The following is a 25,917-nucleotide window of genomic DNA, read 5'->3' on the forward strand; positions in this document are numbered from 1 at the left end:
TGTCTTGCTCTCGTCCTCTCTGATGTAAGGTGCCACTAAAATTCCAGTATAAAGACATGGATCCTGTTATTGTAAACGCAGTAGACAGCAGGGTTGAACAGTAAGCAGTAAGCTTTGCTGCAAATGTAAGGAATACAACGTTTTCTCTATTCAGGGCTCCACAAGTGCGGTGCCAGGTCTTTCCATCACTTGAACCATTCCATCAAGGGGGTGGATTCAGGTAGGGGCGTGCAAAACTGCGGCGGCGTAACGTATGACATTTAGGTTACGCCGCCGCAAGTTTTACGGGCAAGTGCTTGATTCACAAAGCACTTGCCCGTAAAGTTGCGGTGGCGTGGCGTAAAAGGGGCCGGCGTAAGCGCGCGTAATTCAAATGATCCCGTAGGGGGCGTGGATCATTTAAATTAGGCGCGTTCCCGCGCCGAACGTACTGCACATGCGCAGTCCCTAAAATTTCCCGACGTGCATTGCGGTAAATGACGTCGCAAGGACGTCATTGGTTTCGACGTGAACGTAAATGGCGTCCAGCGCCATTCACGGATGACTTACGCAAACAACGTAATATTTTCAAATTGCAACGTGGGAACGACGGCCATACTTAACATTGGCTGCGCCTCCTAATAGCAGGAGCAACGTTCCGACGAAAGCGACTTACGCAAACTACGTAAAAAACTACCGCCGGGCGCACGTACGTTCGTGAATCGGCATAAGTATGTAATTTGCATACTCTACGCTGACAACTACGGGAGCGCCACCTAGCGGCCAGCGTCAGAATGCACCCTAAGAGATATGACGGCGTAAGAGACTTATGCCAGTCGTATCTTAGGCTAAAGTCGGTGTATCTAGCTTTCTGAATACAGAAAGTAGATACGCCGGCGCAACTTAGCAATTACGCGGCGTATCTATGGATACGCTGGCGTAATTGCTCTCTGAATCTACCCCAATGTGTATATTTGTTTTATTTTATCCATCTACCTAATCACTGATTACCACTTATAGGTCCCATAACAAAAATAAATTCCAGGATTCCTTGTAATTCCTTGAAAGCTTGTGTGCGGGTGAAACAGAAATTATTGTCTGCTTGTACTGGGTCTGTAGCAGAAAAGTATTTAACCCCAAAAACCCAAATTCCAGTTTACCAGCCCCTGGATGGCTGTATGAGATTTATTTTTCAATTTGTTTCTCTTATTTTTTTACCTGGTTATAATGCCAGTGTAACACTTCCTGCCCTGGGGAGACTCACTGCACTGTATCTATAGAGAAGCAATGTAGAAAATGATTGACGGACATAAACGCGTAGCACTGACCCCCGAAGGAGCTGCTGGTTTGTTTTGGGTGGCACGTTACCTCTGTGTCTCCGCCATCTAGGGTACTTGATGAGAGTTGTAGTAAATGGAATGTCCACACAACAGGTGTCTTTTCTGTACTTTTATTACCCAGCCGGGTAAAAACAGTAGAACTTGGTGAAGAATGAAAAGTTAGCAGAAATGGAGAATAGCAGATTCAAGTGTATGTAGATAGGAAACAGTCCTTCTTCCGACGACAACTTATAACTCACCACTGCAGCCAGAGTGGGCACAGTGCACCTGGACAGGCCTCTCACAAGCCTGGCAGCCAGAATGTCACTCAAACTTGGGGTTAAGTCTCTGCCACAGACCCTCCCAATGGTTGAAAATAATTGAGACGATAGTGGTCCAGAATCCCCCTTAACGGATTCTACACACGGATCTCCTTCAGGTAATTTTGGTCAGGACTTTTTCCATCGGAAATTCCGATTGTGTGTTCAAGGTCAGAAAATTCACCAATTTGGGACTAATTATATATATACATACACAGTAGGAGTTAAACAAAGCAGTAGGTTTTTGTTTTACATTATAAATCACCCATAGCAGTTCCACAGAACAGGACTGGTATGGGAAACGATTTTAACTTTATACCTCTAAATATCCCTGGAAAAATGGAACAAACTTCACACATGCTTTTTTTGTTCTGCTTCTGCTATCCTAATACAATTATTGACAATCATTTTCTGGCTTCTGTTTGCCGGCTGTTAAACAAATAACATGATTATAAGAAATTATCGTATTAAGAAATACCTTGCGTGATATATACTTGTAGCGCCTGGTTACTTCCAAGTACCGGTGCTATTGAAATTTAGAGGGTGATCAGAGTATTAGTAGACTCTGACGATAGGTGGCAGCATTGGGGTCGAGACTTGGGTGCTTTTTCCCAGCAGCCAATCAGGAGAGAGTTTCCTTGCTGGGCATGATGGGAGAGGGTATTTATGGGACAGACACCATTGAGTCTGGGTCTTTCTTCGTCCAGTGTGGCACCCACCTTTAGGGTGGCCACTTTACGGCACCCCGGCATTATGGCCTACCCGGCCGGGGTGTGCGTGCCAGGCAGTGTTCCTGGTTCTGGGACCATGTTGGTCCGGAACATTTGAGCAGCGGCGGGGACACAGTGATCGACTGGGTTCCCATTTCTTGAAGATCCCAAGCGGTATAGCTGTTCGGTGGGGAGTCCATCTGCGGAGAGCCAATGAGAGGCTGGCGATCCAAAAGGATTTCGACAAACCACCTGGGATCAAGGTAGCCGGACACTGAAGGATTAATCACCTGTCAAGTGATACTCCAGCTGCCAGGTCAGTGAGAGGCCTGTCCGGGTATGCTAAACCCACTCAGGCAGGAGTGGTGCAGAAAGTGTTACATACGGGTGCAGGACTGTTTCCATACTACGCCTGAATCTGCTGTTCTCTTTCTTCTTATTGTTTTTACCCGGCTGGGTAATAAAGAGCACAGCAAAAGACACCTGTTGCGGGCATTCCTTTACTACTGCTATATGCACCATACACCCCTAGGAATTCAGAGAGCCACAAGGTAAATGGGCCACCCAAAACAAACCAGCAGCTCCTCCGGGGGTAGTGCTTCATACTAAAACGTGGCATCTGAAAATCAAATTTCAATTTGATAAAACATTTACCAGGGTGCCTATACCACTGTCAGGCCGCGTACACACGGTCGGACAAAACCGATGAGAATGGACCAAGGTTCAGTTTCATCGGTCTAAACCGACCGTGTGTATAGCCCATCGGTCTGTTTTCCTTCGGTCCAAAATTTTAAAACATGCTTCAAAATCGAACCGATGGACCGCTGCCCGATCGGTCCAAACCGATGGTTAGTACAGAAAGCATCGGTTCAAAACCCGCCCATGCTCAGAATCAAGTCGACGCATGCTTGGAAGCATTGGACTTTGTTTTATTAAGCATGTCGTGTGTTTGACGTCACCGCGTTCTGACCCGATCGGTTTTTGGAACGATGATGTGTACGCACATCAGACCATCAGGCCACTTCAGCGGTGAACCGATGGAAATGGCCCGTCGGACCATTCTCATCGGTTTGGAACGACCGTGTGTACGCTGCCTCAGGCCCTGTACACACGACCAAACATGTATGCTGAAACTGGTCCGCGGACCAGTTTCAGCATACATGTTCGGTCGTGTGTAAGCGCGAGCGGGCAGAATTCCAGCAAACATTTGCCCGCCGGGCCTTTTCCCAGCGGACAAATATTCCTGGACTTGTTTTAAAACCGTCCGCTGGAATCCTGCCCGCTCGGACATGTATGGTCGTCAGTACAGACCTACCGTACATGTCCGAGCGCCCGCCGTCCCTCGCATGCGTCGAATGACTTCGACGCATGCGTGGAAGCATTTAAAAGGCAGGCCCGCCCACTTCGCCGCGTCATCGCCGCGGACATTGTTTATACTACTGTACTACTGTACTACTTACAGTGCAGACCCTTGCTACAGTACAGGCCCCCCTACAGTGCAGACCCCCCTACAGTGCAGGCTCCTTTACAGTGCAGACCCCCGCTACAGTACAGGCCCCCCTACAGTGCAGACCCCCGCTACAGTGCAGGCTCCCTTACAGTGCAGACCCCCGCTACAGTGCAGGCCCCCTTACAGTACAGATACCCTATACACTACATGCCCCCTTACAGTGCAGACCCCTGCTACAGTACAGGCCCCCGCTACAGTACAGGCCCCCGCTACAGTGCAGACCCCCGCTACAGTGCAGACCCCCGCTACAGTACAGGCCCCCACTACAGTGCAGACCGCCGCTACAGTGCAGACCTCCTTACAGTGCAGACCTCCTTACAGTGCAGACCCCCTCCACTCTATGGAGGCTATAAAGTGGCAATTGTGGTGTGATGAGGCTGGACACACATTGCACAGAGACACTCACCACAGACAGAGAACCCGAAGTAGTGGCTAGGCGGGGAGGGGGGTGTGTGTGAGGCCGACAACCCCCCCTTCCGCGAATATACGTGACAGAATATACATAGAGTGCCCGAGCGGAGCATGTGATGGATTTGCGGGGGGGGGGTCGAGGAGCTGCACCCGAGCCAGTCGGCGGCACATCTGGTACCGGCGCGATGATCCCCTTCTCTCACGGCTCTGATCAGTCTCGGGCAGCTGCTGTCAGCCGAGCAGAGAAGCCGCCTCCCCCTCCTCCTCTATGTCTATACAGTGCTGTGCATGCAGGAGGAGGGGGAGGTGCACTCTATGTATATTCTGACACTGCACGCTCTCCTTTCATTCGCGGAGGGGGGGGGGGTTGCTGGCCTGACAACCCCCTAGTGTCTGGCACCTGGTGCGGCACGCCCCCTCCCCTTAGTCTACCACTGTCGAGAAGCCTGCGCGTTTGACGCAGGACTTTAGAGGGCTCAGTTAAGTAAACAGGGGGGCTGGGGGGGCCAGATTTTTTTTCATCTTAATGCATAGAATGCATTAAGGTGAAAAAACATGAACCTTTACAACCCCTTTAAAGCTTTTTTGATATGACTGGTAAAGGTCAGGCAATTTCTATAATTTGGGACTATATATGAGTAACAGCAGGAGTTAAAGCGGTATGTTTTTGTTTTACATTATATTTTGTCAACCACCCAAAGCAGTTCCACAGAACATGACTGATATGGGAAACAATTTTTGCATTATATCTCCAAATATCCCTGGAGGACACAGAGCCTTAATTACTTAATGGGTTATGTAGTCACCACAGGTGATTGGACACTGGTTAACCCAATTAAAATTGAGTTCCTCCCCTTTACAACCCCTCCCAAATGGACAGTACCTCAGTTTTTTTTGCCAGTTTTCAAGGTAGTTGGTCACGTTGAACATGTGCTAAGAAGAAAAAGCTATTTTTATGGTCTTTCTGTGGAGGCCTAGGAGCTATAACCGGATCCATACCTCGATATCAAAAGCCTAAGATGGGTGGTACCCGGGCCTCATGTAAAGAAACAAGGTTTGCCTGTAATGTCTCTCTGCGGAGGTCTGGGATCTAGGCTTTGGTGTACCCTTGGTAAACCTGAAGGTTGGCACAACTTACCCGCCATGATGGGTGAAAGCTGGAAGTACTACTTAGTAGCTTTCCTGCTGCCTGGATAAGGTAAGAGAATAGGGGTGTCAAATGTAATCCCTGCATGCAACCGTAATAATCGACATTTGGCCCTGCCCCTCTCGGGAGAGCGCTCCGTTCAGACGTTGCCTTGTGTTTGTATTTGTAAAAGGCGCACTCATGTGACTGCCTGGCCCGCCTCTCTCCTTACGTCTCACATCTCTCCTGGCGTCACCCCCTGCCCACTGACTGTAACCATGGCCGATCCGCCCTATACGCAGACTACGCAAGCTGCGTAGGGCCCCGCCTCCCCCTCGCTTCATAGCTTGTCAATTACTGTCACTCGTGTGTATAGAAGTGTGCGCGCTTCTGTACTGGCGTCTGCCGTATCACCTAGGAAGGTGTGAGCAAAGTGTCGTGTCGCCCCTCACAGCTCTGTATCCCCGCCACACATGTCTTGTCAGGGGCGGTGCTGAAGGCGGGCGGGTGCCTGTGTTTGGTTCTGATAGTGTACAGAGAGTGTACGGCACAGAGCGGGGTGTAGAGCGCCGGGATTCCTCTCCGCCCTTGACTGCGGGAGGAGTGTGCGGCACAGAGGAGGAGAAGAGGAGAGAGCTCATCACCAGACTGTCCCATAGTTAGTGCCTGTCTACCTTTACTTTATTACCAGAGAGGGGGACCTATCAGACGTCAAGTGTGCTAATAAATGTGTTCTGTGTATTCATGTACTGTACAGACTAGTGACCAGAAAAGGAGCTAAGTGCTGCATTGGGGGGCTTATTCACACTTTGGCGCTCTGGTGTTTTTGCACGTTGCCATGTGTTGCGTTAAGACAGAACTTAATGGGTGTCCAACCAGGGCTGATCCTATACGCTCACTACGCAAGGGGCCCCTCCTCGCCCTCATGTCATAGCGCAACAAAACAGCAAGAAACACTAGCGCTAAAAATAGGTGGATAATGATGATAATGTTGATAAAGATTATAATTCAGGAGGTTACAATAAAGGAAAATATGTATGAGAGTCCAGAGCAGCAGGATGAAATCGTACCCAGAAGTACCAATTATATGCAAAACAAACAAAAGGTTTGTCCATCTTTGCGTTATGGATTGTGGATGTCAGTATTGTGAACTGCAAGTTTTGTGATCATCCTTATATGGACAAACCTTTTTATATTTATTTTTATCCACATTTGGATTGAATTGTCATTAATAAATGGACCTACTTTTTCACTTTTTCCATTAAGTCTATATGTTTCTGAGTCTCATGAGCGCTGGTTTTAGTGTTTGTATGTCATAGCGCGGTGACGTCACTCGTGTGCGCGCTTCTGTACTAGGGTTTCCCCTTATTGGTCAGGTAGAGGGCCCCTTAGCAGAATTTTTCTTAGGGCCCCAGGGAGGTCAGGATCGGTACTGACTGTAACGATCAGATCGCAGTCTGACCGTCTCCTGTAGCATGACCACAGTCTGACCGTCTCCTGTAGCATGACCGCAGTCTGACCGTCTCCTGTAGCATGACCGCAGTCACTGATCATCTCCTGTACTATGTCCGCAGTCTCTGATCATCTCCTGTAGCATGTCTGCAGTCTCTGATCATCTCCTGTAGCATGTCTGCAGTCTCTGATCATCTCCTGTAGCATGCCCGCAGTCTCTGACCATCTCCTGTAGCATGCCCGCAGTCTCTGATCATCTCCTGTACCATGTCTGCAGTCTCTGATTATCTCCTTTAGTATTTTGGGGGGAGAGCCATTCGCACTTGTGCTGCAATCGTGGTGCATCGCGGAATCAAATCGAATTGTGGACTTGATAATCGTAATCGCATCGAATCGTGAGACCGGTGAAGATGCGCAGCCCTATAAGAGGATCATTTTTTAATTATTATTATCTTCTGTGAGTAGGATGTCTTTCCTGGTCTTCACCACTGGAGGGAGTAAGTGCATACCTGGTGTATTCTTACATAGCCATCCAGGACACGCTCAGTGAAGTCGGTCAGTTAAACGCCACTCACCTCCTCTGCTGCAGGCTCTGCCACAAACGCATACAGGGGTCCCCCCATGAAGCCCCCGTCATCTACTCTCCCTTTCGGTCGGCACGCTTGTGCTGGGAGCGCGCTTTATACTGTCTATGGGCAGATGGAGAGGGGGAGGGCCGTGGTTGCTCGTGCCCGTGTGCAGACACGGCACACCTGTCTGCAGGCGCCAAGAGGCTGATTTAAAGGCCAGCACGCCAGAAGCCTTATGTAAAACAACATGGACGAGAGCTGTGGTCTGTAAGCATCCCTGTGGATAGAACCAGGCAAACCTAAGACTCCTACTCAGCATCAGGTTGTGCAGTGAGCTGATATTTGTGTATTGTAAGACTAAAGCACAACAGTGAGTGCAACGGCGCGAGAGAGAGAGAGAGAGAGAGAGAGAGAGAGAGAGAGTGCAACGGCGCGCGCGAGAGAGAGAGAGGGTGCAACGGACGCGCGCGAGAGAGAGAGAGAGAGGGTGCAACGGCGAGAGCAGAGGTATTTCTAGTGAAAATGGCGCCTATGGCAAGCACTGAAACTGCGCCCCTGTCAAAACATTTGAAACCCATCTTTCAGATAACCATAACAAAAAAACACACCCAAGATTGCAGTAATATCAGCACCCATAAAAGCGGCCTTACCAGCACCCATAAATATAGTAATAGCAGCAACCATAATTGCAGTGATATCAGCACCCATAATTGCAGTAACATCAGCACCCATAATTGCGGCCTTATCATTACCCATAAATATGGCCTTACCAGCACCCATAAATGCAGAAAAATCAGCACCCTTAAAGCGGTGGTTCCCCCTTAAAAACAACATTTTTTTATTCCACTGCCCCCCCACATTCCATCACGATTAATGCTCTTAATATTTTTTTCCTGCTGTACATACCTTTGTACAGCATCTTCACCCGTGCATCCGGGTTGCGAGTCCCGCGGGAGTGGGCGTTCATCACAGGCTGTTGATTGACATTTTCCCCAAAAACGAGCTCTCCCCCCGTCGCGTAAGCCGCGTCACGGTTGGCGAAAGGAGCCGAACGGCGAGTCGGCGCTATACTGCGCATGCGCATCGCCGTTCGGCTCCTTTCGCCAATCGTGACGCGGCTTACGCGACGGGGGGAGAGCTCGTTTTTGGGCAAAACGTCAATCAACAGCCTGTGAGGAACGCCCACTCCCGCGGGACTCGCAACCCGGATGGACGGGTGAAGATGCTGTACTAAGGTATGTACAGCAGGAAAAAAATATTAAGAGCATTAATCGTGATGGAATGTGGGGGGGCAGTGGAATAAAAAAATTTTGTTTTTAAGGGGGAACCACCGCTTTAAATTCAGCAATATCAGCACCCTTAAATGTGGCAACAGCACCCATAAATGCAGTAATATCAGCACCCATAAATGTGGTAACAGCACCCATAAATGCGGCAATATCAGCACCCATAAATGCAGAGGAATGGTGCGGTGTATCATGGGCACAGCACTGGGCAGAAAGGCAGAGTGGAATGGAACATCAGACAGTGACTGCACGCAGTGGTACACAGACAGGTCACACTCACTGGCACTGTGATGGTCAGGGACACGCAGCAGTGCAGTGGGTGTTTCCTTGTAATGGATACAGTCCTCTGCCAATGCTGCGCCAGTGCCTCTGACACTGTACAGGGGGAGAGAGGGAGTAGAATCACCAGCGGCTCTGTCTGCTTAGCACACACGCACAATCACACATGATGATGACTTTAAGGCCTCTTTCACACTGGGGCGGTGGGGGCATCGGCAGTAAAGCACCGCTATTTTTAGCAGCACTATTCAGCCGCTAGCAGGGTGCTTTTAATGGCCGCAAATTGTCGCTTTAATTCCAATGGGCGCCTCAAAGATGCTGCTTGCAGGAAATTTTTTAATGTCCTGCCAGCACACTGCTCCAGTGTGAAAGCACTTGGGCTTTCACACTGGAGTGAATGGAACCACTCTTTCAGGGCGCTCTGCAGAGGCTATTTTTTGTGTTATAGCGCCTGCAAAGCGCCTCAGTGTGAAAGGGGTCTTAGACTACTTTCACACTGAGGTGCTTTGCAGGCGCTACAAAATAGCGCCTGCAAAATGCCCTGAAAGAGCCTCTCTTCTCACTCCAATGCGAAAGCTTTCACACTGGAGCGGTGCGCTGGCAGGATGCTCAAAAAAGTCCTGCTAGCCGCATCTTTGAGGCCCTGTAGGAATGGTGTACACACTGCTTCCAAAGTGTCCCTGCCCATTGAAATCAATGGGCAGCGGCGCTGAACCGCCAGCAAAGCGCTGCTGCAGCGGCGCTTTGCGGACGTTTTTTTATCCTTTTGGGCCGCTAGCATTGTGCTGGCAGGACGCTCAAAAAAATCTATGAGGCGCCCAGCTAGCGGCTGAATAGCGCCACAAAAATGACAGTAAAGCGCTGCTAAAATACTGACACTTTACTGCCGACGGCACAATGCCCCAGTGTGAAAGTAGCCTAAGAAACAACCTCACGTGACGGGTGACGGCACTCACCGACCTGCTCGCTCGGGGAAAAGATTAAGGAAGAGCGCATAGGAGGGTAGGTGGAGCTTTAGGTGGAGCCTCCTCCAGTCAAACAAATGACAATCTGGCCGAGTGGCCGGTCACACTCGTAAATGAGCATGGGGGGTGCCTGTCACACTCCTCCATACTGCCAACAGCTAAGTAACATAATTTTTCAGGTAAAGTACCGTACCGCTGGGGCTATAGTGCGGGAGGCAGCCGCAGGAGGACAGGTGGGATTTTTTTTGACGTTTTTGGCTGTTTTTTTAATTACAATTTGCAGGGGCAGCAAAAGTGACAGAGAGGGGGGGGGTGCAAATTGTAACCTAAACCTGTATAATAATCTCTCTCACAAGGCATTGCACGGTGCACCCCGCCCCCCCCTCCTCTCTGAGATTATTATACAGATTTAAATTTTATTGCAGGGGCACCAAAGGTAGGTGACAGAGAGAGAAGGGGGGGGGGTGCAGATATGGTAAGAGAGAGATTCATTTTATAAATTGCATTAAAATGTTTTTTTTTCACCTGTGCTCCAAGGCAGAGTGGCGACTGGGGCGGTGGGGGCATCCTCTTCTGCTCTGCGGCTCTCCCCTCACTCATGACCGTGCAGAGACATTGTAGGCTCTCGTTTTGGCGCCGCACGGGACGATGGATCTAGTCCTGACGTTTTGTTTTTCTCCTGCTCGGCTCCTCCCCTTAGACACATGATCAGTGATGCTGCTCACTGATTAGCTAGGTAGCCTAGCTAATCAGTGAGCAGCATCACTGTTAATGTGTCTAAGGGGAGGAGCCGAGCAGGAGAAAAACAAAACGTCAGGACTAGATCAAGAAGGCAAGTGTGGCGCCGAGCATGGCGGCCGCAACCCGCCGGCCTGCGGCTGCTTTTAACTACCGCAGTCTGCAGGTATGTAAAAGCAGCCCCAGGGAACAGCAGCCGTCACCCCTGCACAAGTGAAAAGAGCGGCGGCCGCGGCGATCGCGGCTGCGGCCCGCCGCTGATTACTGTACATTTGACTGACAGGCAGACTGCAGTGACAGCAGGCAAGAGCAGGCGGCCGGCCTACTGGGAATTTTCCCGGTCTCCCGGTTGGCCAGTCCGGCCCTGCTGCAAAGCCAAAGGCACTATGTCCCTGAGAAGAGGTACAAGGGCTAGTAAAAGAGGCACCAGAAAATCCCTGCTTATGGCTAAGGTTTCTGAACTTTTTGAAACGTCCGCAACTGCACCTGTGCAAGCCGCCATACAGGTACGGCGATTCGCTCAGCCTGCAGCAGTAAATGTACGTGAGCTGGCCGGCAAGTGGTTAAGTCACATTTCTTTTTCAGCATTATGTGGCCATGTGGATAACCATTTTTGACTCTTTGGTGTGTCAAAGGGTTCCCCAGGTCTATCACATAGTATTTAAAGCCTATTTTGTAGGTAGAAGAAATGTGGCATATATGTTGCATACAATGCTTACAGCACATGTATATGTAGACTAAAGCCTTGTACACATGATCAGATTGTTGGCAGGGGATTGTCTGTTGACAGACTGTTGGCATAAAATCTGACCCTTCATACACTTCTTCAGACAATTGTTGTCCAACTTTCTGCCAACAAATGTTGGATGGCATGCTAGTAAATTTTCTGCGGACAACGGTCTGTTGGTCAGATTTTTTGATGGTCAGTACACAAGTCCATCACACAAAAGTTTAAAGTACAAACACACATGCTCGGAATCAATACTCACCAAACACGAAATTAGCAGAAGGGGCCCAAAGGGTGGCGCTCAAGAGCTGAAATTCCACATAGTATGTCACTACGTTTGTGTTTGTGGCACGAAAATTGTGTACCGTTAGTATGCAAGACAAGATCCAGGCTCACGCCCTTAAGACAAAAAAAAAAATCAGACGCTTGGTTGGCCAACAATCTGATCGTGTGTACCAGGCTTTAGGCTTTGTTTTACTGTTCAGGGCAATGTGCCCATGGGAACCCCAGGTCTTTAAATTGGATGTAAACCCAAAATGTTTTATTCAGGCTCGCACATTGTACAGTATAGGATTTCATATAATCTGTGCCCAGGCTTGCCACGAAGAGTTAATCCAGCTCTGAGCAATCCTCTTATATTTTTTCAGTGAGATAAAACTGACAAAACGAGAAATACCAGTCAGTTATTCCCCAGTTCTGTGAGTGACAGGTGATTTAAATACAGGTGAAACTCGAAAAATTTGAATAATCGAGCAAAAGTTCATTTATTTCACTAATGCAACTTAAAAGGTGAACCCAATACATGAGAGAGACAAGATAGTTCAAGCTGATTTGTCATAATTGTGAGGATTGTGGATTTGGGGTTTTCATGAGCTGTAAGCCATAATCTCAGAAAATTTGAATATTACATGCAATCAATAAAACAAGGATTGTACATATAACAATATCGGACCTCTGAAAAGTATAAGCAATAATATGTACTCGGTACTTGGTTTGGGCCCCTTTTGCAGCAATTACTGCCTCAATGCAACGTGGCATGGAAGCGATCAGTTGTTATGGAAGATTTAATAGCGGCCTTCAGCTGTTCTGCATTGTTCGATCTCATGTCTCATGGCAATGCTCCAAAATCTCCTGGTAGACGGCTGCATTGACCCTGGACTTAATGAAGCACAGTGGACCAACACCAGCAGATGACATGGCTCCCCAAATCAACACAGACTGTGGAAACTTCACACTGGACTTCAAGCATCTTGCAATGTGTGCCTCTCCATTCTTCCTCCATACTCTGGGTCTTTGGGGCCAGATCCACAAAAAGCGGCGCAAATTTAGTTCTTCAAAACTTATGTCATTTAAGTTACGGCGTCCTAATTTGGTATCGTAAGTGCCGTATCCACAGCGCATTTGCGGCTAAATTTGCGCCAGCGTAACTTAAATTCCGAGGCGTAAGGCGGGCTTATTGCAAGTGGCAAGGAAGTGGGCGTGCTTCATTGTAATGAGCCGTGACCCCATGCAAATGAGGCGCCGGCCGTACTGCGCATGCGCGCACGAATCTGGACCTCACTGGGCATGTGCAGAACTTGTTCGGCGCAATCAGTGAGATAGGTAAAAGGCCAAGCATACTTAGTTTGAGGATCGCCCTGTGTATAAAAAGCCCCAGTCAAACACACTTCCCTTGCAAAAGTATATCCCAGTGTTTCCCTTCCTAGAGCAAGTTGCTTCTGCTCTGAACGTTTGTTGGTGTTTGTTGGTAAGTTGTGTTTGTGAGAAAAGTTGTTGAGGAGTTGGAGAGTATAGTTGGTGTTTGTTTTTGATAAGTGTTTTTTTTTTTTTTTTTTGTGATTGTATTTTCTGATTGTTTGTTTGTGATTGTATTTTCTGATTGTTTGTTTGTGATTGTATTTTTTTTTGCGTGTTTGTTTTTGAATTTATAGTAGCTGTCTGCTTGTGTGTTTAGATTTTTGTTTGTTTTTTCAGTGAGTTTGTTTGTTTGTTTGTTGTGTGTGTGTATTGTTGATTGCTTTTTGGGTGAGTTTCTTGTTGCTGGGTGGTGTCTGTGATGGCCCCCAAGCGCAGGAAGCTGAATTTTACCCTGGGAGAGAAGCAAATTCTTGCTCGGGGCATCGTCCGATATGGGCGTTATCTGCATGGCCCTGAGAGCCGGAACACCCCCCCGGCCAGGAGGAAGGAGATACTTAAAAAGATCACGGATCAGATCAATGCGGCGGGGGGGGGGGAGACCAGGACCCCCGCTGGCATACAAAAAAAAATAAACGATCTTAGGAGCGTGGTCTGGAACAAGATGGCAAGGATCGATGCCCATACCAGGGGCACTGGAGGAGGGGGACCCTGCCCAGTCAGGCTGACTGAGGAGGAATGGGCAGTGGCCCAGTGTTTCCACCCACAGCAGGTGGTGGGCCTGCGTGGCTATCAGTCAGATGTTCCTGTGAGGACAGGTACGTTTTTGGTTTTTCTCTCTGGTGATTAGCATGTGTGGGTGGGGGAAGGGAAGATGTGCCAAGTGTGTGGATCCTCAAACCTGTGATTGTTTTGTGTCCTCCACAGATGGCCAGGAGGTTGCAGGCCCATCAGGCCAGAAGGTTGCAGGCCCATCAGGCCAGGCTGCTGCACCACCCCCAAGCCAGGCTGATGATGAGTCCCAAGAAGGGCAGGATTCCCCAGGGGAGGGGAGTGGTCAAACCTCCCCTCATGAGGAGGTTGAGGGGGAGGAGGTTGAGGGGGAGGAGGATGAGGGGGAGGAGGAAGAAAATCTACAGATTGGCCGGGAAGTCCTGTTGGCCTCTGATAGGATGACCTTTGAGTCTTCCCCTGAGGCTAGCCCAGAGGCTGGCAGCAGTCAGGCCACCATCAGGGGTAGCCCCTCCCACTTCTCCCCCAACAGGCCCCAACTCACAAGGGTCACTCTCTCCCCTCCTCCAGGGCCGCAAGACTCAGCGGCAGGCAGGATGCCGACCCAGGAGACCAGGGGGGTGGCCGAGGGTTTTCCGGTCAGTGTGATGAGGGACAATGCCCGGCAGACCCGCACTCTGGGTAAAATGCATCAAAAACTCACCCAGATGGAGCACAGCCTGGGTGTAATGAAGGAGGCACTCGGTGATGTGGCCACCAACTCAGTGGCGGTCATTACATGCTTGAATGACCTGCAGACCGCCAAAACAGGCGTGGCCCAGGAGGTGAGTGCCCTGACCCAGGCTGTGCAGGACAATACCAGGTCTGGCCAGGCCAATGTGGCTCCCCTTACTGCCTGTCTCACAAGAATAGCAGTGGCCTTGGAGGGCAGGCCAGCAGGGGAGGCTCCTCCTTCCCCTGCTCACCCCCCCCAGGAGGCTCCTCCTTCCCCTGCTCACCCCCCCAGGAGGATCCTCCTTCCCCTGCTCACACCCCCCCAATGGAGATCCTCGGGTCGGCCGTGGCCGTGGCCGTGCCCAGCCAAGGCGTAGCAATCGCCGCCGCAACTGAATTAGCAGGGATACTTTTGTTTTTTTATTTTTATGTTTTTTATTTTTTTTTTATTATTTAATTTGGTATTCTGTACTTATGATTTGATTTATGTGTGTGAATGATGTGTGAATGTGGGGGGGTGGCATTCCTGATAAAATAAGGGTGTCACCCTCAGTTTTGGTGGAGTAGGGATCCCCAGGACCAGGGAGAAGTGTAATCCCAGGTTCCTGAATGGTGTATGAATGCACAGTGACATAATTGGAGCCGTGGCGTGGCGTTACTGCTCCCAAGTACCAAAGGGGGGGGGGCCACTTGGATCTAATCCAATTAGATGTGCATGTGATGTGTCTGTGCTAGGGACCACAGTGGCGTGCATTCATGCATTCTCATTGTGACATAATTAATGTGTGTTTACAGTGCAATATGCATTCTGGGAGGCATCTCCTGACTGCTGTTCCCTCAGAAGAGGGGGTACCCTGGGTTACTAAAGTCACTATTATAGATATGGGCATGGATGCCCCTGGCATGGTGGCATACAGATTTTAGTCCAGCAAGTGTGTGTGCTCAGCTCTTCCTTCATGGTATTGCTTTAGCTGACATATTTACACGGCATGTGTAAAATTAGGGCTGCTTTTATAAAGTGTAAAATTGCTCCGGGAAACTAACAGAAGCGCACAGGTCGTAATCTACGCCGCACACACTTAATTTTGTGGATCGCCCTATCTCCCTCATTTGCATCTTTGCCTATCAAAAACAGCGGCGTGCCTAGCGTAATTTGCGCACAAAGAAGCGCCGGTGTAATTATTTTAGGTAGGACGGAAATACCAGAATTTCAGGCGTATCTCGTTTTGAGGATCAGGCGCAAAGATACGCGCCGTGTAAATTTAGAAATCTCGAGTTAAGTCGGCGTATCTCTTTTGTGGATCTGGCCCTTGGTTTCCAAATGAGATGCAAAATTTGCTCTCATCAGAAAAGAGGACTTTGGACCACTGAGCAACAGACCAGTTATGTTTTTCTTTAGCCCAGGTAAGACGCTTCTGTTTGTTGTTCAGGAGGAGTGGCTTGACAAGAGGAATACGACATTTGAAGTCCATGTCCAGGATCCATCACTGTGTGGTGGCTCTTGATGCACTGACTCCAGCCTCAGTCCACTCCTTGTGAAAGTCCCCAACACTTTTGAATGACCTTTTCCTGACAATCCTCTCCAGGCTGCGATCATCCCTGCTGCTTGTGCACCTTTTTCTTCCACACTTTTCCCTTCCACATAACTTTCTATTACTGTGCTTTGATACAGCACTTTGGGAACATCCAACTTCTTTTGCAATTACCTTTTGAGGCTTTCCCCCCTTATGGAGGGTGTCAATGATGGTTTCCTGCACAACTGTCAGTTCAACAGTCTTTCCCATGATTGTGATTCCTACTGAACTAGACTGAGAGACCATTTAAAGGCTCAAGAACCCTTTGCAGGAGTTATGGCTTAATTAGCTGATTAGAATGGGTCACTTTGAGCCTAAAATATTGCGCCTTTTCACAATATTCAATTTTTCTGAAATTGTGGATTTGGGTTTTTCAGGAGCTGTAAGCCATAATCATCACAATTATGAAAAATCACAGCTTGAACTATCTTGTTTGCATGCAATGAGTCTATAGCCTTGTACACACAAACAGACTTCCATCTGACTTTTCCATGGATTTTGTTCCGAAGGGGCGTTGGCTGTGAGCTTATTCTGCATACACACAGCAGAACATTTTCAGCCAACATTCACCAAATCACGTGGTTTTGCAACTCTTTACCGCCACCCTTTGGGCAACTTTTGCTATTGTTGTTTGATGTTTAGCATTGGTTCTGAGCATATGTGTTTGTACTTTAGTTTGGATTTTAGTACAATGAACTTGTGTACACACGATTGGATGATCCTCCATCGGCCATTTGTTGTCGGAAAGTTTGAGAACATGCACAGTGAACATTTGTCCGTTGAAAAACCGAAAACAATTGTCCGATGGAGCATACAGACGGTCAGATTGTCGGATTAACACGTCCGGACCGTTGTTATCGAAAAGTCTGACCATGTGTATGGGCCTTATCTCATATATTAGTTTCACCCTTTAAGTTGCATTTGTAAAATAAATGAACTTTTGCATGATTTTCAAATTTTTCGAGTTTCACCTACATCTCATGCACGAGCGGCTCCTCTCCATTCATAAACTGAAGCAGAGTACACACAGAACACAGAGAGAGATTGGTAACAAAAGCTTTCGATGTCCTATTCAGAAAAGGAAGGGACCTTCCTCCTCTCTCCATCCTGACAGATCTACCTGCAGCCCACGGGAGAGGAGGGGAGGGAACAAGGGGGGGTGGAGGAGGAAGACACAGACACAGCGGGTGGATGTGGAGGACACGGAGGGCGCCAGAGATGAAGAGGGGTGTGTTGGAGAACACAGGCGCTGGAGGAGGAAGACATGGGTGACAGTCAGGGATGATCGGTGCAGCTGGGGACAGCTGTGAGCACCGATTTCCCTGCATGACTTTTCATTAGGTGCTTCTCCTCTCCCTCTCGTGGCTGTCAGCTGAAAAGCCATGCAGGGGGTTCGGTGCTCACAGCTGTCCCCTCTGCACTAATCATCCCCAACTGTCAATGGACATCCATGTGTGTGTGCTGGACTGACAGGGGGCGTGAGCGCACTCTGCTTTTGCCAAGAACGCGCTCTGCCTCTCCTGTGCGTGCTCTGACCAAGGGGAATGTAGAGGTGGGCGTGGAGTCTGCTGATGTCACGAATGCCACACAACAGACCCGCCTACTGAATCCAGAGTTTTTTGGGGCTCCAAATAGAAAAAGGGGGAGACACTTGAAAGGTAAGGATACATGCAGGAGGCATGTATAGCCTTATAGTTCAGCAGTATGGCAGTAGTTTATAATTGATGAGAGTGGGTTTACATCCACTTTAATACTCATAGAAAAGCCAATGTGCAGTTCCATTAGATTGGTGGTTTAGTGAAATAGCTATGGAAAAGTAAAGTAGTGTCCTCTGACTTTGTAGGACCGTAGTTCCTTATTAGCCATGCAAGAGCACCCAAAATTGTAGTTGTTATCAAAAAAAAATTCTCCGTTATATTTAGGCTGGGCTCACACTATTGGAAATTGGATGAAGATTTTCCTCGCATCCAATTTGCCTTGCAGGAGATTGTGACCAGCTCTCTATGGAGCTGGTTTACACATCTTCGGAGCGCCTCTGGTGCAAATTGCACAGGAGTCCTGTGCGTCTATTAGTCCATTTTAGGTCCAAATTCAGTCAAACATTTGGGCTGAAATCGGATCTGAAACAGTGAACACACCGGACCCCTACTGTGAATCACTGTGTTCTCCAGTGTGAACCAAGGCTTAATGTTTAACTCTAATTAAATAACACATTTTGGCCTGCCTTTTAGATAAACAGTCATTTTTTATCAGCTGTCGAATGCACTTTGTGTACACTGTGCACTAGATAAACATTTCCATAGAAGAATGGGTATAAAATGTCACAACATATTCTACCAAATCAGTATCAGACAACTGTGTTCAGAAACAGCTAAAGATGGTGAGTTGGTGTTTGGGTTCCTTGTGTTATTATACAATGTTTATCTCATTGAGGGGTAAGTGGGGAATGGAAGAAAACACATTTTGTGGTGTTTTTTTGTAGAATTATTTTCTGTCTTAAGCTGGTAAAACTGAAAATAATCTAGAAAAGATTCAAAAGATTTAGGCTTGGTTCACACTTTTGTGAATTGGATGCAGGGTTTCTCAACATCCAATGTCAGGAGGTGGTGGCCAGCTCTCTAAGGAGCCGGTTCACACATCTCCGGAGCGGCTCCGGTGCAAATTGCACAGGAGTCCTGTGTGTCTTTTGGTCTATTTAAGATCCAAATTCAGCCAAAAATTTGCACTGAAATTGGACCTGAAACAGTGAACAGGGATGCTCCGGACTCCTGCTGTGAGCCGCTCCGTGCTGCAGTGTGAACCCAACCTAAATCATTGCCAAATCTTATTTGCATCAGACTTGTATACCACTGTGTACTGCATGCTCTTCCCATAGATTGTTAACCCTTAGGCTTGGTTCACACTGTTAGGATACGGGATCCAACTTATGAGACCCTAAATCGAATGACAATGTCAAATTCAATGTTTCCCTATGAAAGCTGATGACAAGTTGTTCTGATTTTAGAAATGTTTCCTGCACTACTTTGGTCCAACTTGGGTGCAATTTCAGTCCTTGTACAGGCTTAGTTTTTTATTAATATATATAGTATTTAAATTATATTTCAAGTACTGTATATTGTTGGTGCATTCATCAGATTTTTTTTTACCATGTATAAGGACTTCTAATTTAAGAAGTTATAGCCATGACTATTCCACAGTATGTGCTATTATGTATCTTCTAATGTCTGAGACAGACTCACAATGTAGTATTTTGTTATTTTGTTTACTGCTAGTGATCTCTCTGTACCTGAACCTGTACCAGACAGTGGACATGCTTCACTTTTAACCACTTAAGCCCCAGACCATTTTGTAGCTAAAGGACCAGGCCCCTTTTTGCGATTCGGCACTGCGTCGCTTTAACTGACAATTGCGCGGTTGTGCGACGTGGCTCCCAAACAAAAATTGACGTCCTTTTTTTACCACAAATAGAGCTTTCTTTTGGTGGTATTTGATCACCTCTGTGGTTTTTATTTTTTGCGCTATAAATAAAAATAGAGCGACAATTTTGAAAAAAAAATGCAATATTTTACTTTTTGCTATAATAAATATCCCCCAAAAATATATAAAAAAACTTTTCCTCAGTTTAGGCCGATACATATTCTTCTACATATTTTTGGTAAAAATCGCAAAAAGGGTTTATTGATTGGTTTGCGCAAAAGTTACAAAATAGGGTATATTGTTTTTTGGCATTTTTATTATTATTTTTTTTTACTAGTAATGGCGGAGATCAGCGATTTTAATCATGACGGCGACATTATGGCAGACACATCGGACACTTTTGACACTATTTTGGGGCCATTGTAATTTTTACAGCGAAAAGTGCTATAAAAACGCTCTGATTACTGTGAAAATTACACTGGCAGTGAAGGGGTTAACCTGAAGGGGTTAAGTGTTTCCTAGGGAGTGATTACTACTGTGTGGGGGCGTGTGTGACGTCACTGATCATTTGTTCCCTGACAGGGGGCAGATGATCAGTGGCAGTCACACTAGGAAGAACAGGGAAAGGTTTGTTTACACACACTTCTCTCCGTTTGAACCTTAGCCTGCTCGCTAACTGCATTAAACCTCAAATCAGAGAATATTTAAAATACAAAATAAACTTTTTCATTATACAGTATATGCTTTTCTGCATACAGAATAAATATATAGGGGTAGATTTACTAAAACTGGAGTGCAAAGAATCTGGTGCAGCTGTGCATAATAGGAAAAAAATTTGAGTTGCGCTGTGTGAAAAATAATAAACCTAAAATAATAAATACAATAGTGAAAATCTAAATGTGAAATGATGAATAACACACTTAGATGATAATTAGTCCGATTGTGAAACAAAGTTCAAATTGCTAGAGACAAATACGGAAAATTGAAGTGAAAGATATTTGTGTAAAAACAAATAGTGCGTCCTGAGCATTGGAAACAATCCTGATGATAAAAAAGTTCTGCAAGACAGTGCAAATTCAATTACCACCACCAAAACACCTTTGAAAATGGAGGCTTACCAGAAGGCAAGCATAACCAGCTTGCGGCTGTAAACCCCAGCCAGGGCCTTTAAGTGAAACAGCAGTAGATATAAATGGACTGAAGATCCTCCAGGTAGGTCATCAACAGTTGAATGTAACCAAAAAGTATAAAAAGCTCACATAGTGAAGTTCAGCAAACAGCGAGTGCAGATACATACAATCGTGACTTGAATGTAAATAATCACCAACACCAGAACACTTAATAAGCTGGAGGCTTACCAGAAGGCAAGTGTAAACGACTTGTGGCTATAAACCCTAGCCAGGGCCTTTGTATGAAACAACAACTGACTTGGATGTCCTATGAATCCTCCCGATAGCTCATCATCAATAGTAAACCGAAAAGGAATAATGGGCCCACATAGTGAAGTACGTAGAAATGTTGCTAAGTTTAATAAAATAAGTTACACTTACAGAAGAGTTGTCAGGACCATTAAGGTAAGTACTCACCGAGGCCGAGATGCTGAGGGCGGCTCACCTTTGCGACCCTGTGCAGACCACTCCCTGGAGTTAGAACAGAGGAGGGACGGCACAAGGAGGCACCGGTGCCGGGAACTGGTAGGCAGACTTGGTGCAGCTGACGAAAACAGGGCAGGTGCAGAGGACTGGAGACAGTCGTTGATCAGGCAGGAACAGGCAGGTAAGTCCAGAAGGGACCAACAGGAAACAAAGGCAAATCCGGGTCACAGGCCGTGGGTCAGGAGTTGGAGAGATCAGAGGAAGTCCGTGAGAGCAAGCCAAGGTCAAGGGGCAGGAGACAACAGCAAATCCGATAAGCAGGCAGGGGTCAAGTGTAGGAGACGGCAGAGAATCGTCAAGGTCCAATCCGGGTCAAGCAGGTCAGGGTCTTCAGGTTTCAAGGTTCTCTCACAGGGTAAAGCTGACAACGAACCAGCAATTAGCAAAGGGGAAGGGGCTGGCTTAAATAGGCCACACTGGCCACTGATTGGTCCACAGAAAGTACGGGTTCAGCACTAGGCTCAAATGGATAGCACACAGGATAGCACTGAGCAGTGGCTCAAAGACAAAGAGCTGGACCTGAAACGGTGAGATCCCAGGTTCAACTCCATCCAGAACCAAGTGGGGAAAGTGACCGCAAAAGGTCTGTGCCCTGACAAGAGTAGATGGGTAAAAGCAAAGATAATGTAAAGCCGGCCGGCTTACTCGAACGCCCGTTACGCTCGGATCGTCACGTCATATGTTAGACGTTAGGCGGAACGGGCGTTCGAGTAAACTCTCATCAATTATAAACTACAGCCATAGTGCTGAACTATAAGTTCTCCATACTTTTTTATTTCCTTGGCTATGTTCGGCAAGGTCTCGCTTGGGTTAGTTATATACATTAAAATATCATCGGCATATGCCGCTATCTTGTGTTCTTCTTCGCCTATTCTCACCCCCTCTATTTTGGGATTATTTCGCAGAGTTGCCAAAAAAGGTTCCAGCGTTAATATGTATAGAAGTGGCGAGAGCGGGCACCCTTGTCTGGTCCCATTATACATTTCAAAGGGAGATGACAATTTACCATTAACCTTGACCATTGCCGTTGGTCTACTGTACAGATTTTGTATCCAGTGTCTAATTTTAGGTCCCATCCCCAGATGTTGGAGCGTTTCCATCATAAATCCCCAGTCTACCCTGTCAAATGCTTTCTCGGCATCTATTGACAGGAGTAGAACTGGGGATTTTACGCCCTTGTTTTCCTGCAATAGTAATATAGATTTTAGACTGTTATCTCTGCCTTCTCGTCCGGGTATAAACCCACTCTGGTCTGGGTCTACCCAATCTGGCATTAGGTCCTTTAGTCGGGTGGCTAGAATTTTTGCGTATAGTTTTGTGTCGGTATTTAATAATGCTATAGGCCTGTAACTAGAACATAATGTCTTTTCTTTCCCAGGTTTTGGTATTATAGTGATGTGGGCCAATAAAGATTTGTGTCGCATTTCCTCTGTCAGGGAACCAGCCCTGCCAGTCACCGTATGGCGCACATGCGCGGTGGAGTCGCGCTCCGGCACGTACCGGTGCGGGAAAGGCGCGCGGTCCGGCGACGCGCGCACGGGCGCGCGCACGGGTGCGCACCCCCCCGGAATCAGAGGCCTGACCGGCCTATTTAAACCAGCTCCTGTCTCATGACGGGTTGCTGGTTTGTCTTCAGCTTGTGCTTGGACTCTCTGCCACCTTACCTGAATCTCCGACCCAGACTTCCGCACGACTCTGCTCTCCCTCCGAACCTGACCTTGGCTTTTGTTCCTGGATATGCTGTCTTCTCCAACCCCTGATCTCTGGCTTTTGTCTTTGGACTTGTTGCTCTCTCCTGCCCTTGAACCTTGGCTTGCACCCCGGACCTGCTTCCAGTCTTGCTCCCAGAAACCTGTTCTGTGACCAAAGCTACCTGCTCTGCAACCTGCTCTGTGTTACCCAAGCTATCTGCTCTACAGCCTGCGCTGTGTTACTGAAGCTGCCTGCTCTACCATCCATCACCAGCAGGGGCCTCCTGCCCAGTCTTCAGCCCAGCACCTACTACCCGTCCAGTTACCTTGCTGGTGCCTCCTGGTGCCTTCCTCCCCTGTCCCAACTCCAGGGGACGGAGTGCGCCAGGTCGCAACGGTTAGCCGCCCTCAGCATCTCGGCCTCGGTGAGTACACAGTCTGACATCCTCTTCTCCTATTTGGTTAAAGTAGTCACATAGTCTCGGGATCAGTTGGTTCTGAAATGTTTTATAATATTTGATGGTGAACCCATCTGGTCTGGGGCTTTTGCCAGTGGGTGTTTCTTTTAATGCTCTTATAATTTCTTCCAGTGTAATCCCTGCTTCCAAGGCTATCAGACGTCGTTCTTTTATTTTTGGCAGTTTCGCATTCTTTAAATATTCTTGTGTTTTTTTCTTTCAGCTTCTCTTTCCCCTTATGTGTATCTTCCTTTCTAATTGCATATAATGCACTATAATATGTTTGAAATGCTGTTGCAAAATCAGCTGTTTTATTCACCATTTCACCTCTTCCATTCTTTATCTTCTCTATATAGTTTAGTGACTTATTGCACTTTAGTATTTTTGCAAGGTGTTTTCCAGGCTGGTTTCCTCCTTTATATCTGTCCTTTCTTTCTGAAAGTCCTTTCTATTGAACTCCCTTCTTGTTTCCTTCTCCATTAGATCTTTCAATAATTCCCCTTTTTAGTATTAAGGCTCGTTGGGTTTCCTTTTCAACATTTCTCTTATGTCTTTGTTCCAAGTCATATATTTCTTTTAAGATTGTTTGCATATTCTTTCTTTTTTCTGGCTCCAATGACTATGAATTGGCCCCTTATAACGGCCTTGTACGCTTCCCAAATAATTGCTTTACTCAATTCTGGTGTATCGTTAGTCAGGAAATACTGGTCAATTTCTGTTTCTATTATCTTCTCTACTTCTTGATCTTCAATTATATCTTCGTTTATTCTCCAAGCTCCTCTCCCCATCATTTCCCTTTTTACTTTTAGCTTCATTGTCACTGGGGCATGGTCTGATATTGTGGCTATTTCTATTGTTGTTTCCATTACTACCTCCAATGCGCTATGTTCGATCAATATGTAGTCCAATCTGGAATACATTCCATGTATCGTTGAATGGTATGTGAAGTCTTTTATACTAGGATGCTGAATCCTCCAGACGTCTACTAATTGATGTTCAAATAATTTTCCTTTTACTCTTCTTAATACTTTTTTTTCTTTATCTAGAGCCCCAGAAGTAGAGTCTAATTTGCTGTCCATAGTAAAGTTTAAGGGCCAAATCCTCAGCCAGGCGGCGTAACTTAACTTTCAGCAGTTAAGTTACACTGACTTAAAGTTTTTACCTAAGTGCCTGATCCTCAAAGCACTTACGTAAAAATTTCAAGCAGTGTAAGTTAAGTGCCGCCGTCGTAAGGCGTTCCTCCTCTCCGGGGGGCGTTTACAATTTAAATGAGGCGCGCTCCCGCGCCGGCCGTACTGCGCATGCGTGTGACGTCATTTTCCCGACGTGCATCGCGCGAACGTAATTGACGCCGGGCGGCTTTGTGGATTGCGACGGGACACTAAAGTTACGACGGGTGAAAAAAAGACGCGCCGGGAAAACAAATAATTATAAAAAAAAATGACAGCGTCGCTCGGCATGCATTCCTGAGGGAGAACTCCATGCCAATTTTCAATGAAAAAAACGGCATGGGTTCCCCCTCAGGAGCATACCAGGCCCTTAGGTCTGTTATGGGTTGTAAGGAGACCCCCCTCCGCCGCAAAATTGACGTAGGGGGTCCCCCTACAATCCATACCAGACCCGTATCCAAAGCACGCTACCCGGCCAGCCAGGAAGGGAGTGGGGACGAGCGAGCGCCCCCCCCCCCTCCTGAGCCGTGCCAGGCCGCATGCCCTCAACATGGGGGGGTTGGGTGCTCTGGGGCAGGGGGGCGCACTGCGGGCCCCCCCACCCCAGAGCACCCTGTCCCCATGTTGATGAGGACAGGACCTCTTCCCGACAACCCTTGCCATTGGTTGTCGGGGTCTGCGGGCGGAGGCTTATCGGAATCTGGGAGTCCCCTTTAATAAGGGGGCCCCCAGATACCGGCCCCCCACCCTAAGTGAATGGATATGGGGTACATCGTACCCCTATCCATTCACCTGTAGGCAAAAAGTAAAATGTAGTAAACACACAACACAAGGCTTTTTAAACTATTTTATTATTCTGCTCCGGATGCCCCCCCTGTCTTCGTTATTAGCTCAATTACCAGGGGGGGCTTCTTCTTCCGCTCTCCGGGGGTCTTCTCCGCTCTCCGGGGGTGTTCCGCTCTCCGGGGGGGGCTTCTCCGGACTCCGGGGGGCTTCTTCCATCTTCTCCCCTCTTCCGCTCTTGACTCGGCGAACCCCGGTTCTTCTGCAGCTCTCCGGTGCCTTCTTCTTCAGCGCTGGCTGCCTGCTATGTTTGTGTGTTAGCTCGATTTCAAACAGGCAGCCGGCGCGGTCTTCTGTGACGTCAGGGTCTTCTGGTCTTCTGTTCTTCCTATGTTGCCTCGTCGCCTGTTGTCGCTGTAATGATGGAAGCGCGCCTTGCATCACATTTATATAGGCATCACCGTCCCATCATGCTCCGGTAGGTACCCACGTGGTGGGTGCCTACCCACGTGCACCCACCACGTGGGTACCTGCCGGAGCATGATGGGACGGCGATGCCTATATAAATGTGATGCAAGGCGCGCTTCCATCATTACAGCGACAACAGGCGACGAGGCAACATAGGAAGAACAGAAGACCAGAAGACCCTGACGTCACAGAAGACCGCGCCGGCTGCCTGTTTGAAATCGAGCTAACAC

The 25,917-nt window shown here is 47.7% G+C and overlaps 1 protein-coding gene across 1 annotated transcript in view; it reads left to right on the top strand.

Moving 5' to 3' along the window:
• LOC120910423 overlaps positions 1-25,917 on the top strand; it is a 58,609-nt gene that overhangs the window by 12,797 nt on the left and 19,895 nt on the right. Inside the window, exons 5-7 of the mRNA XM_040322182.1 lie at positions 12,039-12,089; positions 17,520-17,704; positions 18,392-18,426. Of these exons, the coding sequence (XP_040178116.1) occupies positions 12,039-12,089; positions 17,520-17,704; positions 18,392-18,426 (271 nt within the window). The remainder of the gene's footprint in view (positions 1-12,038; positions 12,090-17,519; positions 17,705-18,391; positions 18,427-25,917) is intronic.

Source organism: Rana temporaria, chromosome 8 (assembly GCF_905171775.1).
Source record: "Rana temporaria chromosome 8, aRanTem1.1, whole genome shotgun sequence".
Lineage (NCBI taxonomy): Eukaryota > Metazoa > Chordata > Amphibia > Anura > Ranidae > Rana > Rana temporaria.